The 19479-nt window shown below is 46.4% G+C and overlaps 1 protein-coding gene across 2 annotated transcripts in view; it reads left to right on the top strand.

Annotated features, from left to right (window-relative positions):
* LOC119181461 (zinc finger Ran-binding domain-containing protein 2) overlaps positions 1-19479 on the top strand; it is a 57165-nt gene that overhangs the window by 36499 nt on the left and 1187 nt on the right. The window contains exons 4-6 of one of the 2 annotated variants that reach the window (XM_075874874.1): positions 9464-9540; positions 11314-11534; positions 14466-14549. In XM_075874874.1, the coding sequence (XP_075730989.1) occupies positions 9464-9540; positions 11314-11534; positions 14466-14549 (382 nt within the window). The remainder of the gene's footprint in view (positions 1-9463; positions 9541-11313; positions 11535-14465; positions 14550-19479) is intronic. The other variant, XM_037432717.2, reaches the window with a different exon arrangement.

Genomic DNA, 19479 nt, shown 5'->3' with positions numbered 1-19479 from the left:
TGGCTACTAAAAACTAAAATGGCTCATTGTCTAGAGTCCCCTGAAAATGGTCACTTAGATGCTTGCATGAGAAGTTCACTGAAGGCATACATTCAACATAACAAAGGTTGCCAAGCTCTCACTATGGAAGAAACTATTTTAAAAAACACATCCTTACGCATAGATGAGCTTTGACGTGTACACTTAAACTGCTTTTTTTCTCGATCCATTTTTGCACAACTTTTTGAGTTTAAACATTGTAGTGTGGGCAACATGGCGCGACTGAAAACATTGAACACTCTCAAGCCATGCCACACAAGAACTGCTTTATTCTGGCGACAGTCATGTTTATGTATGTCAGAGGGGCTGCCATCTCTTGATGACTGTGAAACTTGACTAAAGTAACCTAGTGTCGACCTTCGACACTACATCTATCTTTTTCTAATGATATACATATTGTCACGTGCTTGTCAAAAAGAAAGACAATGACAGTTGTGCATGTGCCATGAAGTACAATAAAATGGATGAAAAAGAAGAACTCTCTTGCGCGTCCTATTAAAAGAACCTTATTGTAACAGAATAGAAAGTTGGGCGAGTTGGTGCGTATTCATATTCAAAGAAAAGCGGCGCACAAAAAAGACGGAGACAAAGAAGAGAACCACACACAGCGCTGCACTCACAACTGAAAGTTTAATTCGAGCAACAAGAATTTAAAAAGTAATAGCCGCGCATGACAAGTGAGGTACAACGAGCTTAAGTGATACGCTCATCAATAAAAGTGAACTCTTTTTTGTGCAATGTAACCGAGGTCTGGCTTACGCAAGCATCACGTGCCTTGTTAATATAATAGGCTTCAGACACCTCACGGGTGAATTGATCGTGGTGCTTAAAAATAATAACAGTGTTAGACAGAAGAGGTGTGCACCCACACGTGGCACAATGCGAAGCTAAATGGGAAGGCGTGGCGTTATGCAAAGAGAGATAGTGCTCCCGCAACCTTTTATTGATACAGCGGCCCGTCTGTCCCACATAATGAAGGCCACAAGATAAAAGAATGCGGTACACCACCCCCACAGCACAAGGCACATACTTATATCTATGGTTTACGGCACATTTCTTTACATCTGGCTTGTCCTTCTTGTCTAGCTGATTGGACACCAAAGCACATATCTTTCCTAATTTATTGGGTGCCCTAAAAACCACATCAACTCCGTAGCGGGAACCAACATTTTTTAACCCATGTGCCAGTTTATGCATATAAGGAATTACTGCGAACTTCATTTTTTCCCGATTGATTTTCCTAGCTGCACGTCCTTTTAAACCACCAATTAACTTATCGCAAACAGCCACAATTATGTTAGGGGGGAACCCTGCTTCCTCTAGTCTTGCAACTTGCTTAGCAAAACCAGAGCCCAACATATGCGTGCACGATTTTTCTAGAGCGGATTTAAGGCAGGTGAAAGCGATGCCCCGCTTTACCACCTTTGAGTGGGCTGATCCCGTCTTTTTTGTGCGCCGCTTTTCTTTGAATATAAAAGAACCTACCTGCTTCGGGTGTCTCAGTTTCTGCGGCAAGACCTCTGTTTTGACGTCGTGACATTGGTGGAGGGGCTGGAGCCTACAACCTGATGCAGGACAGTCTTGCTCGGACCCGTTCACCTAGTCCAGAGACTCAGCCCCTTGTCACGACTCCAGTGCACCGATTCAGTCGGCGCCTACTAGGCCTAAGTCCAAAGTCCGCACCTGTTCCGCCTCTTTCCAGCATGGCAGCTCCTACGACATCCACGGTTATCCCGCCATCGCAGACCACTCCTCCCTCGCAGGTAACTCTTGAATATCCTCGCGTTCCTGAAGTTTTCCGTGGGGAAGAGTATGAGGATGTCGAGGACTGGCTCGAACAGTTCGAACGGGTCGCTGTATCCAACCACTGGAGCGAACAGCACAAACTTGACCGTGCATATTTTGCACTGGAAGATAGCGCTCGCACGTGGTATGAAAACCACGAGGCTACATTCCAATCTTGGGAAGACTTCCGTCAAAAGCTCCTCGCTACATTTTTGAACTCGGACCGACGGGATCGCGCACAGCAAGTGATTGAGGCCCGCGTGCAAAAACCCAATGAAACAGCCGCCATGTACGCAGAGGGTATGATCTGTCTGTTTCGACAAGCTGACCCTGACATGCCCGAGGCGAAGAAGGTGCGTCACCTAATGCAGGGTGTTAAGGAACAAGTGTTTGCGGGCCTTGTACGAAATCCACCTACAACAATAGATGAATTCATAAGAGAGGTGACAGTCATCGAGCGCGCACTGCAACGACGCCAACACTTTGACCGCCTGCAGAACCACACGGCAGTAAGTGCTGCAGCTCAGAACACTACTGTATGCGAAAGTTCCCTGCGACAAATGATTAGGGAAATACTGCGTGAGGAACTTCGGGCCCACTGCATTCCCCCTGCCCAACCGCCAGTCGCATCTGTTGCCGAAATCGTCCGCCAGGAGTTGAGGCAAGCCATTACATCACCCGCGCCAAGTCCTGAGCCGCATCCAGCGAGCTACGCTGATGTGGTCCGTCGCCCTCCACCGACATTTGTGGCGACGCCCTTCCAGCCACGACCCGCTGCCGTACCTTGGTGGCAACGGGATTCTACGAGACAACCACCAGTTTGCCGAACTGACTTGTGGCGCATGGCCGACCGTCGACCTATGTACCCTATGTAATACCCTCTATGTAACCCCCCTATGTAATACCCTCTCACGAGGGCCTTTAGGGGTATTATGAATAAATAAATAAATATTTGCTACCGCTGCGGAGAACCCGGTCACATTGCCCGCTATTGCCGTCACGGCGATTCTGGGTTCCGGAACTTTTCTCGTCCCGCTTCTTTCCGCTCCGAAGACCGCCGTGCCCACGATGCCGATCAACTATCGCCTGCCCAAGCAACCCCACCGCGTCGCTGGCGATCTCCATCACCTGCGCGTCACCGTGACTTCTACGCGGACGTCACCAGAAGCCGTTCGCCTAGCCCGCGCCGGGGAAACTAACTGATGCGACCTCGGGGGGCAAGGTTGCCAATCGTCGAGACACTGAAAAGTTTCCCCAATCTTCGCAAGAAGGTATGACGACAACGACGATGAATACGACGACGAATAATAATGCTGATGAAGTTGTACGTGCCGATCTGAGCGTTCTCATTGACGGACTCATTCCAGATTGGAATGGATTTCCTGGGCCCCTTTCCAACTTCCACAACAGGGAACAGATGGATAATCGTGGCCACCGATTACCTCTCCCGTTACGCGGAGACTAAAGCTATGCAGCGTGGCACAGCAGCAGAGGCCGCTCAGTTCTTCATCGAAAACATCGTCCTTCGGCATGGCGCTCCGACAGCAGTGATCACAGACAGAGGACCTGCCTTCACCGCAGAGCTTTTGGAGTCGGTTCTCAGACTCAGCGGTACAGCTCACCGGAGAACAACTGCTTGCCATCCGCAGACAAATGGACTGACGGAGCGCCTCAATAGGACCCTCACAGACATGATCAGCATGTACGTTGACACGGAACATAAAAACTGGGATCAGATATTACCGTACGTGACCTTTGCCTATAATACCACTCGACAAGAAACCACTGGAATGACGCCGTTCAGTCTGATCTATGGTCGCGAAGTCACGACAATGTTGGACGTCATGTTGCCGCATGAGCGTGACGACATCCATGTGAACGCCGAAGAGTTCACTCAGCGCGCCGAGGAAGCCAGACAGCTCGCGCGTGTGCGCATCTATCATCAACAGCATCGAGATGCACAACGGTATGACCCCCGACACAAGTTATTAGCTACACACCAGGCGACAAGGTCTGGGTCTGGATTCCGATAGGTCGATGTGGACTGTCGGAAAAACTGCGAAGACGATACTTTGGCCCATACAGCGTCAAGCAACGCTTGAACGACGTGAACTATGGAGTTGTTCCCGACACTGACTGTAGTTCTAAGCATCAAAATTATTTACCCGAAGTCGTACACGTCGTGCGTATGCAACTGTATTTATCCAGTTGACGCGACCACTTCATACGCCTGGTAGAGCGCCTAAGTTGCGCATCGGGACGATGCCTCTTTCGGAGGGAGGCAAATGTCACGTGCTTGTCAAAAAGAAAGACAATGACAGTTGTGCATGTGCCATGAAGTACAATGAAATGGATGGAAAAGAATAACTCTCTTGTGCGTTCTATTAAAAGAACCTACCTGCTTCGGGTGTCTCAGTTTCTGCGGCAAGACCTCTGTTTTGACGTCGTGACAATATGTACACAAAAAATTATTACAAAAAGAGTCGCTGATCACATCATGGTACATTATACGTAGTCCTGAAATCTTGTGGGTTGTTTTTTGTGGGTTGTCTTCGATTTCTTGCGGACCTACGAAGAGTTGGTGGCCCACCAGCCAGTTCTGCTACAGCAACTGGAGCACAATCACCACCACCTTCTACTGGAGCATTATCACCATCACCATGCACTTAAGCACTATCTTCATCACGATCATCAAAATCAGGAGCAGGGTGCTGGCGAAGCTCAGAAGAGCGAGTCGTTCTACCAGGCGTCGGTGGACTTTGCACGGTGTCGTTGGAGTGTCCGTTGTTGTCTCATATTAGTGCATGGTGCGGCAAGGCTTCCTTGGGAACTGCGGTCAATTAAGAGGCGTTCCACGTGCGGCCATTTTCAAGTCAAAAGGCCCAGCGTGCTGTTCGCTTGAGAATTTTCAAAGGAGGTCCAAAAGGGGCAGTGCCTTTCAGACGAGGGACTGGCTTCTTGACCCTCATGTACTTTCCAACTTGGAACTTGAGTACTTGGGCAGCCTTCCGACAGTCGGCATAATCCTTTCTTTCACGTTGGCGCTCTTCCACTCTCTTGCGAAGTGAAGACATCTCCTGTGCGGGATCGGCGAAGAAGTTCACAGTGGGATAGCCATTGACATCGAAAGATGCCCTCATGTGTTGGCTATGTAAAAGCACTGCCGGAGAGAGCCCAGTGGTACTTTAAGGAGTGGCTCTGTATATTCCCAAGTACTCTGTAACAGTATTTTGTATTGGGCACTGCTTCACTATTGCCAACTGAATGTATGATTTGAAGACACGGTTAAACCTTTCTGTTGGCTTGGGGTGATATACAGCCGAAAAGCCGTGTTTGATACCCCTGTCTTGAAGAAAATACAAATTCTTGAGATGTAAACTGTGGTTCGTGATCTGAGACAAGTTCAACCGGATAGACTTCCCATGCAAATATCGACAAGAGGAAAGCAAGCACTGTGTGGGAGGAGGCTTTATGGCAGATGGCTATTTCCGCCCACTTCGAGAAGTAATCAACTACAGAGATGACAGAACGACAGTCAACCGATGCAGGCTCAAATGGCTCAACAACATCAATAGCTATCTTGCTCCAAGGCCAGTCAGGAAGAGCTACTGGCTGCAGTGGAGTGGGCTAGCTCTTAAAACTCTTGTCTGCAGCTTGGCAGGTTGCGCAACTGTGGATAGCACTCTCAACTTGTTTATCCAGACCTGGCCACCAGTAGTTTTCGTGAAGACGTTGCCTTGTCTTCACTATTCCCAAGTGTGATTCATGGGCTAGTTGAATGAATGTAGGTGTGAGCTTGGCTGGAACTACAACGCGTTCCGAGCGCATCAACAGGCCGTCCACTATGGATAGTTCCCCTCACACCAGAGCTTGCTCCATGTTTGTCACATGCTCTAGTCCTGCCAAAGATGATGATATCGTCTATGTAGCAGAGGACCCCCTTGCAACCCTGCAGGATTGTAGTCGTGAGTTTCTGAAATGTGGCTGGGGCAGACGCCAATCCGAAGCACACTCTTTTTAACTGAAAAAGGCCATCGTAGGTAATGGAAGCCGTGAGGTCCGGATGAAGGGTAACTTGGTAATATGCAGAGGCCAAAGTTGAGCTTTGAGAAGTAACGCGCACCATTAAGAGATCGCAGTAGCTCTTTCGTATGAGGCAGGGGGAAGCTATCAACTACAATTGCCTTGTTGGACTCTCTAAGGTCAACGTATAGGCAGATGCTGTCATCTTTCTTGCAGACTACAAATATTGGAGAGATTCATTCAAAGGCGTTAGCCCTTTCAATTACATCATCAAAGAGGAGCTGCAGAAGCTGGTCGCTCACTGGCTTGCGCAGGGAAAGTGGGAGGCAAATCAGCTTCTGCACCACTAGAAGGACTGACGACTTCATTTTCACCTGATGCTGGACGCCTTTCGCCAGGCCAAGGCCGACTGAAAATAAGTGTGAAAACTCGGCCCACAACAGAGGTGGCATATTGAACTTGGGCAGGCTTGCAGTAACTGCGCCGCCCGTATGAGCATATGTTGCGGTTTTCTTACTCATGGTCTCTGACGCTTCGGCAGCCATGCAGAGGCAGCGCAGCTGTGCGTCTACAGTGTGCAGTCCCAAAGCTTTCACCGCGTCCAGATCCAGAAGAGAAGTTCCTCGGGGGATAATATGAAATGCTATTGGGACTGTTTCCTCTTTAAATGAGATGCCTGCTTTAAACTGGACCAGTACGAGAATCTTCCGGCGTTGGAAATCCAACAACGTAAGGGCAGAGCTGTTTAACTGAATCCCTTCGAACATGTTTCGAAATTCTTGTTTTCTTATAATTGACACAGCTGATCCCATGTCGACCATAAACCTAGCAACGCACGGTTTGAGCTTGAGGCGACTGGCATAACTACTACATCAATGTAAACGCCCTTGCGCCCGTTTTCGTGAACAATGAGTAGGCTATCACATCTGATGCATCTTGTTCAGGAAGTACGTCTTCGATGCAAGTCGGGCGTTGTTCTCGTGCTCTGCGTGAGCTACGACACACTCGCATAAAGTGGCCACCGCGGCCACATGTGAAGCAGGTTCTACTGCGAGCTGGACATGCCATCGATTCACAGTACCGTGTGCCGCAATTACCACTAGTCTGGATATTTTCGCTGTACTGAACATCGGCAGCAAAAACATCGCTGTACTGAACATCGGCATCTGGAGATGGCGAGGTCGTTTGCGAGCGTGCGGCAAGGTAAAGCAGCTCTGATAAGGGGGGGCGTGCCTCGTACCGGCTACTATCATGCGTGCTTCGTTCGCAAGCGTCCTACTGACAGTGTGTGCGTGTGATTCGTTTAACAGAATTATAAAAAGCTTTTGACTGTAGCTGGGCTCGCTTGCTAAGTAGCGCAATTTCAACAGCACGGTCGAACGTCAACGTGTCGTCCTCCAAGGACAACCGTGATCGCAACTGCGGGGATGCAACTCCGGTAATGAACTGATCACACATATTATCGTTGGCTTGCTCGGCGAAATGGCAAGAAGCTGCCCGTTCGAGAAACGCGAGGCTGAAGTCGGGGATGGACTCACCATGTAGCTGACGGCGCTCTCGGAAGTGATGTCGTTCTAGGCGAATGTTGCACGCGCCGGCGAAATGTGGTTCTAGAACCTCACAAGCCCTGTATTATACGTCTGGGAGGCTCGCGGCCGCTTCTTGCTTGGGGGCCACGCTACGGTCTTTGCCTTCACCGGTGGAAGTAGGGGTGGCGGCTAACGCCTCAGTGGTCGGTAGCTGCAATGCTGTGGGTCTCAATGGAAGCGCATCGAAAATGTGTTGTTCTTCAGGGCCCAGGCAGTGCAACAGCAGGGCTCGATGGCGGGCCGCAGGCAGGTCGGAAGCTCTGGAGGTGAGAAGAAAATTTCAAAGAGGCATATCTAGCGGCTCCATAGTATGGCTGGAGTACCGGGAGTGGCGAGAAAGGGAGGCGGTGGCGAAAGCGTGGCGGAAGCTATCGTGGTGTGATCGAAAACCTCGCCACCAGATTGTAGAGTCGGCAACACGGCGCGACTGAGAACAAGGAGCACTCTCAACCCATGCCATACAAGAACTGCTTTATTCCGGGAATAGTCGTGTTTATATATGTCAGAGGTGCCCCCATCTCTTGATAACCGTGGAACGTAACTAAAGTAACCTTGTGTCGATCTTCGACACTACAGACATCATGTTTTGCACACTTCTGATTGCCAGATCAGAATTAAATTTTGTTCACTTACTCCTCAGCATGTGAAGGGTGCAAGTATCTTTTTTAAAATTATATCGCCTGAAAATGATTTTGCCTTCTCGGGCAAGGGTGCCCCTTGCCTGAGGAGGGGTAATCAGTGCTTCGTTGCACGTGCTCAAAGCGCTCTTCATATTCGATCATTATCCCTGCGGGGTGGATGCTTGATAGGGAGTCTATGCGTCCCGAATGCCTAGTCGGTGGCACATGGCATACTGTATATAGCTGAGTGCAGGCCTATCGAGGGCTGCAGTCCGTATGATATTCTAGCAGATGACAATGCACCGAATAATTATTATGAACCTAGAGAAAACAATTAGTTCTGACTCAGAATTTTAAGAATTCTGAGATGACAATTTTTTTTTATCAAATAAATTATATTATGCATGTTTTCTTGATAATTATTTGCACTGTACAATTAGTGTGCAGTAGTATGGATTTTTAATGGCTCTGAACCCTAAAAGTTAGTGGGATAAAAAGTTTGTCTGAAATGAACTATACTTTAGACAGTTGTGGCACAAAATAAGAACTTTACAACTTACTCTGTTAAAATGAATTACATATTGAAACCAGCATGAAACCCCATATAAAGCAAAAAATTTCGTTGCCCTAGGCTCGAAATATTCTGACACTTTTTTATCTAATGGCATCTCCCCATAAAAGGGATTTGATCAAAAAGGCTTGCTCCGAAAAAAAGTTTTGCCTGCAGACACATAATAGCAGACGATCTCTTTTTCAGAGGTGTATTTTTTCTGGAAATGTTAATTCTTTCACCTAGGCTCATGATACAAATAAATTTCATATCTCGTGGGCTTCATGGCTGCCATCTAGGGGAAGGGTACAATTCTTTCACATCATGCCATTTTTTTTTTTCTTTAATTATGTTCTTTCCTTCTTCTCTTAGGAAGCACAATAAGCCCTTTAAGCTTACTGTCTTCAGTACTACTATAAGCACATCGATAGTCTCAGGGATGGTATGCAACACTTAGTGGGTTGTATGCATGTTTACAAGGAGCGCATCATCCTAACATGTATGGTCAACGCTGTTGACTGAACAGCCTTGGACACACACAAAGAACAACTCCTGAAGTGATCATGGAGAGACATTGGATTGTATGTATATATAGATACATAGTTCCATTTCGACATTTTACGTTTTGAAAGCAGGTATCACACTTTCAGTGCTGTTTTCGAAAGAAAACTCAACAGAAACGGTCAGCACCATGTGTCTGGGAGGCAATGCCTCTTCATTAAAAAAGTCTTTCAACTTTGTTAAAGACCGCTTGTGTAAAAGAGGTGTTGCACACTCGTTTGATGTGGGTATTAGTTGACTTCGTGGGACAATGACAATCCAATGACATGTGAGGTACCATTCTCCCCATGTTGCAGGCCTCGGAGGCGGCTATAACGAACGTGAAAGTGTCGAGTACGTGGAACGGGAGGAATCAGACAGTGAATACGATGACGTGAGTGTTTTCTACAGTTGCTTATCTATCGCATTCAACTCTTGTTGCATGCACCATAAAATTCCAAGCAAGCCCCCCCCCCCCCCCCCTCTTCTTAGGGTGAAGGATAAGTCGACCAGATTTGGAAGGAAGGCGCTTGCTCGTATCTGGACCGGTCAGTGGCGCTTGTTTCAGATCTCTGAAAAAAGGAAGGGATGCGCTTGCTTGCATGGGGGCACTTGCTCGGCATATTACACTAGTCATCAAGGAAAAAAAGTAGAAATTTTAACGGCTTCGTTTTTTTCTTTTTTAGACATACAAAAACAAGCGCTTAAAATTTGCACTTTTTTTTTCATTCATAGGAAGGGTATCATTCTAATAAACTTCATGCTTTCAGGTAGTATGCGAGGAATTATTGGTCAGCTGCCAGTACGTAATAGCATCACGTGCTTATTGATGTCAGCAGGCAAAAAAAAATGGGGAGGGGGGTTTGCGCACTCGCACTTATGGCTACTTGTAGCGCTGACTAAAACTCCCTCATTTAAAGGCACATATATAAGGTTGCTGTATAAAGTGGACGGGGGAACGACCGCTGCCTGCTGTGCTAGCCAGCACAGCCTCGTGCCATGCTTGTGCCATTAATATAACGGTGAGCTATTCATATGCACCATTTACTGCTGGTGGTATGCAGATCTCGGAACAGCTTGATCGTATTTTTTCTATCACCAACGCTTTTACATTTTCTTTCAAATTGAAAACTGCCCTTGATATTGGCAAAGAAAAAGTGGCCCGCTTCTGTACCACTCATGATGTGGAAGAGAGAGGAGAGAAAACATTTATTGAGTAATGCTTGTGAGTGAAGGTGGGAGGGTCCCTTATTCCAGGAACCCTCTGGCCTGGACTGCCTGCCAGGCTCGAGCGACGAGTTGACGCTGGTCGACCAGATTTGGGTGGGAATACCCTAAGTTGTGATGAAGTGATGACTGCAGACACAAATGTATTTCTTTTTCTTCACGTTTTCTCGGTTAATGCGCGCCAGCCAACTGATATGGCGCTTTTCGAACATCCTTGTTTGCGCGCACTGATTTGTAATAATCACAGGAAAACTAAACATTCTAATGCATGATTGTGCCTTGCCTTTAGAAGCAGAAGTTTCTTTTCTTGTTCTGCACCCACACAAATAGTCATGGTGAAGGCAATAGCACAACCGAACACCAGATTTTGAAGATGCAAAGCTCCGGACAACACTTCCAGGCAGCTGCGTATGTTGACAAACATGGCGGTTCTTAATCTTCTTGTCTCCAGATGTGATGTATGTGCAACCCATGTATAAATAAACCTACAGAAGATGTGTGGTGAAAAAAAAAAAAGGAAGAAATGCCAACTACTGTAAAGACACCTTAGAACTAAACAAGAGGTTTCGGTTCTCACACGGGAGCCTTGTTCACAATGAAGTTCAAATGTATGACAAGTTGAGTACATTTTAGTAGGCACCTCAAGCACCTTCTGTGAGGAAAGTTTTCATCATTGCTGTTGAGCGTGCGTTCTGTTGTCTGTATTGTTAGTGATTCAAGATAAAGACGTGAAGACAAATTTTCCTCTAGTTCAGGGATGCTGGCGTAGTCCCAGTTGATTGTATGGCCAATTGTTTCTGCTTGTTCTACCAATGCATAAGATGCAGTATTTTTCGGACGTCGTAGTGGTATTGTTTCACTCTCTGGGATTTTGTCAAACTGGGGGTTTTGAAGATGTAGTGTTTGTCCTGATTGTTTACTTTTTTTTTTCTTTCTCCAGTTTGGCCGCCGTAAGAAGCGGCCTCGAAGAGACGATCATTCAGCCAGCCCCATTTCTCGGCGAGCAGAAAGGGCAAATGAAGAAAAGAACAATGAAGATCGTGGCGACGACAATGATGGTGATGGTGATGATGATAATGAGGAGGAGGAGGATGATGATGATGGTGATGATGATGGCGATCTTTCCAAGTACGACCTGAGTGGCTGGGATTCTCCTTCCAGGTAAGCAGTTGTATAGTACTATTCAATTCAATTCATTTCATCATCAAAGGAAACATTACAAAAATCGCAACAGTGATCTGTGAGGTGAAAGCAAAAAGCCATTAAAGCTTGCCGAAGGCTTTCACACCATTTGACAACGTAGCTACAGAAGCATGAGATTATCAGTCATTACATAGTAGTACTGTAGTAAAAAGGCAGAGGAAGAAGGCTGCTACATGCGTTACCAAAAGCCAACTGTTTTATTCCATGGCCCGCACGCTCACCTTCTTGCGACATCGACATCGTTCTCTTCGCTGCGTCAGCACGGCAAAACGTGACAGGGCCGCCTGTGAGTAAACAAAGTCGTAGTCAAAAAATTACGGCATATTCACGGGGTGAATGATGATGAATGGGCGAAGCTCCGGAGGGATTCATCGGTAAACTGTGAATCTTCCGTGTAATTCGCCCAGTCGATCGTCATGTAAAGACGGGAGAAACGCTGTGTGTGTATATACACAAATAAACTTTTATTTGTTCTTAGACGATGGATGGCTTGCGATGTCCCTTCATTATGACGGCTTTATGGTCTGTGCCTTGCGCTCTCTCCGCTGTGCAGCCTTATTCATCCGGTGACTCCGAGCGCGCGCCAACAGCGAACGGATTTTATTACAACGCTCCCCCTAGCGTACGTCGCCGCACTAAATCGAACGATTGCCTTCAACCAATGACACGCGTCATATGTGACATCATTCCTATTTTATAATATCTCGCGTCTTTCATCAACTACAAGTACCGCTTTCTAGTTTATAACATCTTGCATCTTTTCATCATCAGCTACAAGTACCACCATCTAGTAAACACTACAAGAACTAAACGAGAGGTGGCTACATACAGGAGACGGTACCGCCATCTAGTGAACACTGCAAGAACTAAACTAGAGGTGGCTACATACAGGGGACGGTACCGCCATCTAGTGAACACTGCAAGAACAAAACTAGAGGTGGCTACATACAGGCTACAGGGGACGCACAGCCCACGCCCTAAGGAGCTTCGCCCCTAAAAGTGTTTACTTGACGATCCTGGTCAAAAGGGTGGTGTGGCAAAAGGGTGTCCAACTTTCTTGGGGAGGTCGGGGCTAAGAGTTTTGCAGAGGTCGGGTAGTGCACAGGAGCGTTCCGCCAGGTGTAGCCAAATGAGGCTCTTTCATGCCTCAGGTTAGATAGCTTCCTTCAAAGCTGGTCTGGATGTTGCTTCATAAGTTAAGACACTTAGCCGGCGAAGGACCTTATATGGACCAAAGTATCGTCGAAGGAGCTTTTCTGACAGGCCACGGCGACGTATTGGTGTCCAAATCCATGCGTGATGACCTGGCTGGTACTTAACTCCCCTGCGGCGCAGGTTGTAGTAGTCCGCATCTTTGAACTGTTGATGTATTCAGTGCCTTGCCAACTGGCGTGCTTCTTCAGCTTTCTGCAGAAATGTGTCAATGTCCGATGGCTCGTAGTGGTCATTGTCGACTGGGAGCATGACGTCGAGAGTTGAATTGACTATACGACTATAGACAAGCTGAAATGAAGTGAGCTGCTGCAGTGCTCTTTCTATGGTGGTGGCTTCTGTTCGGAATTCAGCAATGGTACGTGGAGGATTGCGAACCAGCCCTGCAAATAAGTCCTGCTTGACTCCACGCGTCAAATGGCGCACTTTCTTTTCTTCGGTCATATTCCGATCGGCACGTTTGAAGAGGCAGGACATGATTTCAATATACATTTTGACACTCTCGTTCGTGCATTGGTTTCTTGATGGAAGGGCATTTTCTGCCCTTTCCCGGCGAACCGTGCTGGCATACGCTGCAAGCAAATGCTGCCGAAAGTCTTCCCACGTCGTTATTGCCCCTTCATAGTTCTCAAACCATATTCTCACTCCATCCTCCAATGCAAAGTACACACGGCCCAATTTCCTCGCCTCATCCCAGGCATTCGTCCTTGAGACCCGCTCGAAATGCTCCAGCCAGTCTTCCACATCTTTGTACGCGTCACTGAGGAAGGGTTCTGGTAAGCACAAGGGAGACTCGATGAGTTGAGATGTTGAAGCTGGATTGGCCATTTCTTTGAAGTTGGCGGTTACCGCTGCCTGTGTTGCTGGAGCAGTGAGGAGTGGTCCGAATTCAGGTGACTCAGGTGAGGCGGCGGCTTGAACGCTGGTGTACTGGAGTAAGTTCGCCAGGCTCCAATCGCTGATGTTCAGGGCTTCTTTCTCTCTCGCCAAGGGGACCTCCAATCATACCAAGCACCTCCACCAGAATGTCACGTAATAGAAGAGGGGGAACACACGCACAATGATTTATTGAGGGTGAACTGGTGCCCACAAAAGTAGCTATGACACAAAGAAGAGTCTGCTGAAAGCGTTCCGCATACGTGTCCCTTTCTGAACAACAACCAGGTCAGTCTTCCCGGCTCGTGCTCGTGCACGAGAGGCACTACAGACGCCCACGTAGCGTCTCCTTGGTTCTCTTCGTAAAATTATTTGTAGGAGCAACCTCTGCGGCAATATATATAATAATGTGAAATATCCTCGACACAAAAAAAAAACGAAACAATAGACCAACAAAATATATGCTCCTTTATAGCCTGAGCGGAACTTGGTGACATAATTTGGGAAGTCTGTTCTTAAATGCTATAGTTTAGCAAAAAATATTGCAATGTAGGAGATCTAGTGTGTTTTGTTGGTTGAGTTCTAACAGGATAAAAGTGTGGCAGATCACTTATTTCCAAGTTTTACCAACCATTATATTTTAAACAAGTTTTATAAGAAAATTATTTGTTTTGGTCATGAGTGCACTAGGGGAGAATCTGTTCGCTTATATTTATCGGAAATAAATCTAATGGCTTTGCACTTAATCATTTCAAGCCTGTCTTTTAACAATAAGCATTTAATGTTCATTGTGCAATGCAGCCCCGCATCCAGTGGAAAGCCAGAAAAGGAACCGCCGCTGGAGGAAAAGAAGGCTGAAGGAGCGTCCAGGTCCAGGTTTGCCGGGTGACATGCAACTGTTTTGTGCCCGGGTGGCCGTAGTTGCATGAGATTTTGCTGTAGTGTAAAAGAACACTGCAGGGTACTAATTAGATCTACAGGGAAAACAAGCTTCATTTTAAAGGGATGCTGAAAAGCAAAACAATCTTACTTTATTTTGTAAATTCTCTTTCACTGTGATAAAAACGGTTAATTTGCCTTGAGGAGACTCTTGGTAATCGAGAGAAAATAAAAAAAAATGGAATTGCGACACCACTTTGGAAATTCTGCACCATTCGCTGTGATGCAACATATTTTGACAACGCTTATTAGAGCCTGTGTTGTTATTAATCAGTAACAATGAAATGTGTCCTCTGAGGGGTCCGTAGACTTACCATACCAAGTCTGAGAAATTTTGTCGAGGCAGTGGCACCAAAATATGACACACTTTGATATCAGCGACGTTAGGCATAGAGATTTCAACAAGCAACTTAGTAGCATTGAAATTTTCAACTTGATTTTCTCCTTTATTAATAAATGTATAATGGTGAAATTAACATCAATAGGATTTTTAGAGTACAATTTATCAATCTAAACTGATTATTTGTTTCGCTTTAGTGCCCCTTCACTTAGGGGTGAGACACACTTGCTCTTAGTGGTGACCCATGTCTGTCATTTGCCACGATGAAAGTCAAGGTACAAGATAGAATGCTTGCTTCAGCAAACCCACTAAACACACGAGTATCGTAAAAGTGATAGCTTTGCAAGCTATTATCAATTCATTTTTAAAAATTCTTGTAGGCGTACACAAAAGACGGAGACTCACAGAGAAGCTTTGGGTGAACCTTGCTTCTGTATGGCCCCGTTTTTTGCATCATACAAAAATGTTTTAACAGGAACATGAGTCTTTCTGCAACAGATCAGTTTCAGCCATTTTGTTGACCACCTCAATTGTACTACAAAATAATTGTTCTTATTTGCGGCCCTGAAAATGGATATTTGATACAACAATATTTCGGAGAGAAAAAATTGTGTGCTAGCCCTCTGAGTTTACGAAAATATGACCTGAGCCATAAGTGCGCACAAGGTTTGCCTGGAAAGAGGGGAGAGGGCAAAGGTTCATCACAGTGCCATCCCTTCATAATAAATCAATATATATGAAGCACACTTCGCCACCACCACCCCTCTTTGTCAATCTTTATGCCTATGGCCCGATCGTTGTTTCTCAGAATGTATTCTACGAATATTGTTTCACATGTCGATAGCAAATTTAGTTTACATGTACACCCTTTGAGGGTCAAAGACATGCATGTGCGTCATCCGCCATCAGCCACAATACAGTCAAATACGTACATGTACAGTCTGTTTCATACTTAGCGAAATCTCGAAGTACATGGCATTGCGACACGGCCAGCGCTGCAGTCGCGTGTGGGCAGCCGTTTGGCTTGCACATGTGCAGACATTTTAGGCGCGTAGCGTCCAACTGTGTCGAACTGTTGTCAGCTGCGGCGGCACATCACTGCAACGCTGGCCGTTACCGTGCGTCGTGCAGTCCAAGATTTCCCCTAAGTGTTGAACAGACTGTATATCGTTGCCTGTGTGTTTAAAATGTGCATTCCTTTGATCATTTCTCTTGCTTGATATGTGCTGCCATATTTTGAAAATTCGCTTTTTCTTTTGCATTGTTTTTTATGCTTTCCCAATCACCTGCTCATTAGTCACTACAGTGATCACGAATAACTCAATTGGCACTTGCAACAGTACCCACAAAACTGCTGAGTTGGTCACATTTTGTTACCAGTGATCACAAAGTGGATTTTTGCAGCGATGGTCACACTGTGTCGCTAGTGATTCATTCATTTTTTATACACATCCTGATAATATTTCCCCTTAAATTCACTCCAAAGCTATTCACTCCACGCATCCCCAAAAATTCTGGGTCACATTGAAGTCGCAATGTAGTCGGGAATAAATTTGCTGGTGTCTGGCTCAAACCGGCTGGCGGTTGGATTAATTTCAGTGGCACTTGGATTAAAATGACTGGCACTTGAATTAGTTTGAGTGGTGGCTAGATTAATTATCTAGCAGTTGGATTAACTTGAGTGGGAAAACCTGTAGTGATTGAGACAATTCTTTGCCAGCTCTGGGAGAGCCAGATGAGTCACACAGACAATTTTGGCTTTTTACAATGTGGCAGCTTCAACCAAAACGGTGATAGGTTAAACATAAATTTTCAAGTAGATAGCACCCTCTGGAGCCACTGTCGTATTTTTAATGAAAACTGGGAGGGGGGGGGGGGGGGTCTGGTTTAGGGCAGGAGGGGGAGAGAGTTGATAAGTGTCAGTTTAGATCCGCTGTCTAGAAATGAGTCCACTCAGCTAATCTTAGCTCTTGTTGTGTTTACAAGGGCATACTGTACCAGGAATTCATCAAGGGCTCGGAAAGGGTGCTGCGAAGAGCTGGCTAAGGATATGTTGTAGACTTTGAGACAGCAGCTTCGGATGGTCACTTGGATGTGAGATGTCTCTTTTGACGGCACTGAAAGCACATGACTTCGGTCAAATTCTGGTCAGAACAATATGCTGGAGCACCATGCTGGCAGAGATGGCTACGTATCGAGCCTCTTGTTAGTAATTGAAATTTGCTGTGGTCTGCTTGTTTTGTTTGATACGGTCGGGAGATTTTCGCACTCTTTTCTGCAGCAGGGTTTTTGTTGGCTTGGTATTGATCGTTTAGTACCTGAACACCATGGGCATGGGTTTCAATGAGATGAGTGGGTCTAATGTTTGATCATGCTGTGGTACAATGTCCATATACATGGCGACGGTTTCGCGTGCTTATCCTAAGCTGTCCCTGAAAAATCTGACTCACTCCCGACACGTGCATGCGAAACGTCCTGAAAGACTCCGCCCATGGCGCCACAGTCGACTTCCGCTACCGGGTGAGAGGGGTTAAATGTCAGTCCCCGCTCCACCAGCGCGGCAGACCATGGAGGAGGGGAGTCATGTGGGCTTCGCTCCCCTCCTCATGGACCATGAGGAGGGGAGCGAAGCCCACGCAATGGCGGCGGGCTAGCCTCAATTCCTACATCCCCCTCCCCTAAATTTGCCCTTTACCGGTCTGCAAAGGCAGCCAGACGTCACCCATGCAGTTAAAATGACACTACTATGAGCAACAGCTAATCTCAGTCCAGCCCTGTAACTGCTGCTAAAAAAAGGATGACAAATATGAAGCATTAATAACAAAATAAACACATGACACCATAGAAATGTTTGCGAAAGGGAGCACAGGGAAGTAAGGCTAGTGTTTGTGGTGCTGAGGTGGGATAGCGTCCACCCCGGGGAGGGGCAGAAGAGCGTGGCAATGTCCGCTGGGTGCGATGCCAGTGTGTAAGGTCAGAGGCACGGAAAGGGGTTCTCTGATGGCATGGCTGCGGTTGATTAATCAGCGAATCCGACGAACGCCGCTTTGGTGGTGGTTCAGAGGCCCCGCATTTCTCTATGAATGACGGGGAAACCTCGCTGGGAAGCCGGGCTTCTCCAGAGATCAGGGAGGCCGAATCGTAATCAGCTGCGAGGCGCCCTGGCATTGGCAGGGCGCCTCGCAGCTGATGGCACTAGTCTTGCGTGGAGAGAGTGAACAGTTAATTTGATGTTCTGCCAAGAAAATTAGTGAATGGTATTTTGGAGGCGCTGCGTTAGAGTGCTTCGAGCTTGCGGCGGAGGCGAATTAGCGCATCAAATGACCTCACATGTGAGACTTGAGCGCCACCTAGCAGTCTTCTTGCAAAACGAAGTGCGTGGCTCTGAGACGGGTAGGTGCCACCACCATCGCGTCTTAGCAAAGCGTTGGAAACACTCACCTTTTCGTGCAAGCGTTGCATGGTCATCGCAGCGTGATAAGTGCTACGGTCCTTAAAATTACTTATGTATGCATTTTCTAGTAAAAGATGCACATTCAGAATATATATGTGTTGTTATGGTGCCCCAGACTTGTGCAATAATTGCTTATTAATTCACAATTGCACAAGTATGAACGCTAAATCTTGAGCAACATTGGTGGGCGCTGCAGATGGGGTCGGCCGTTTCAAGTACCCGGTGCTGTTAAGAGTGGACAAACAGACAAATGTGTAGACCAAATGTGCAGACTGACAGACCAAAATTTTTGCGTCAAAAGTCCCCAAGAAAGACTATCGTCTATAAAAAAAATCGCTGCTCGTTGCTTAGCACCGCACCCCGCTGGCCACGCTGCAGGAAGAACAAAACTGTAACTAGAAAAAGGTCTATAGACGCTAGCTCACGGTATACTGTCTGAAGCCTATGCTTTCCATCATTCTCATGGTGGTACAACGATAACAGTGCCAATTTTTTCCAAGTCATTGTGTGAAACATCATGTACCCAATGGTTCAACTTAGCTTTCTCCAGTAGAAAAATGCTGAGTGCTGGCATTGGCGGAAAAATTTGAATTGTTGTGCGCTGTAGTCTAATGCTATAGAGAACTGTTTATTATTGCACATTGGTGTTTATTGCAGAAAATAGCTGCCTCGGTTGGTTTTTAAAAAGTTTAATGAACTGTATTTTAGGACATTTTTTTATTATATTAGTGATATATTTGTGTGATTAATTAGTTATTTAGGTATTTTCTCTCATTAATAAAATGCTGATGCCACCGGAATGACGTTTTGTTTCCATGTGACCACCGCCTGCACAACGACAGGCACACATGAACAAAAATAAACTTGGTTAATACGTAGAACAGTTGATGCGATAAATTATGTAAGTGAAAATGTGTAACTGGTAATCCATCTGGTTTCAAATGGTCTTAAAGGGGAACTCCGGTGTACTTCCGACCATACTGAGACAGTCCTGCAAAAGCTAGGGTGGTTCATTTTCCCAGGCACTCGTCAGTAACTTTAAGCAATAAACAAGTCAAAACAGAAACAAAGAGTGGCTCCAT

Source organism: Rhipicephalus microplus, chromosome 10, assembly GCF_043290135.1.
Source record: "Rhipicephalus microplus isolate Deutch F79 chromosome 10, USDA_Rmic, whole genome shotgun sequence".
In the NCBI taxonomy this organism is placed as follows: Eukaryota; Metazoa; Arthropoda; class Arachnida; order Ixodida; family Ixodidae; genus Rhipicephalus; species Rhipicephalus microplus.
Note: the sequence above shows the minus strand (reverse complement) of the source record. Positions and strands in the feature narration are given on the sequence as shown.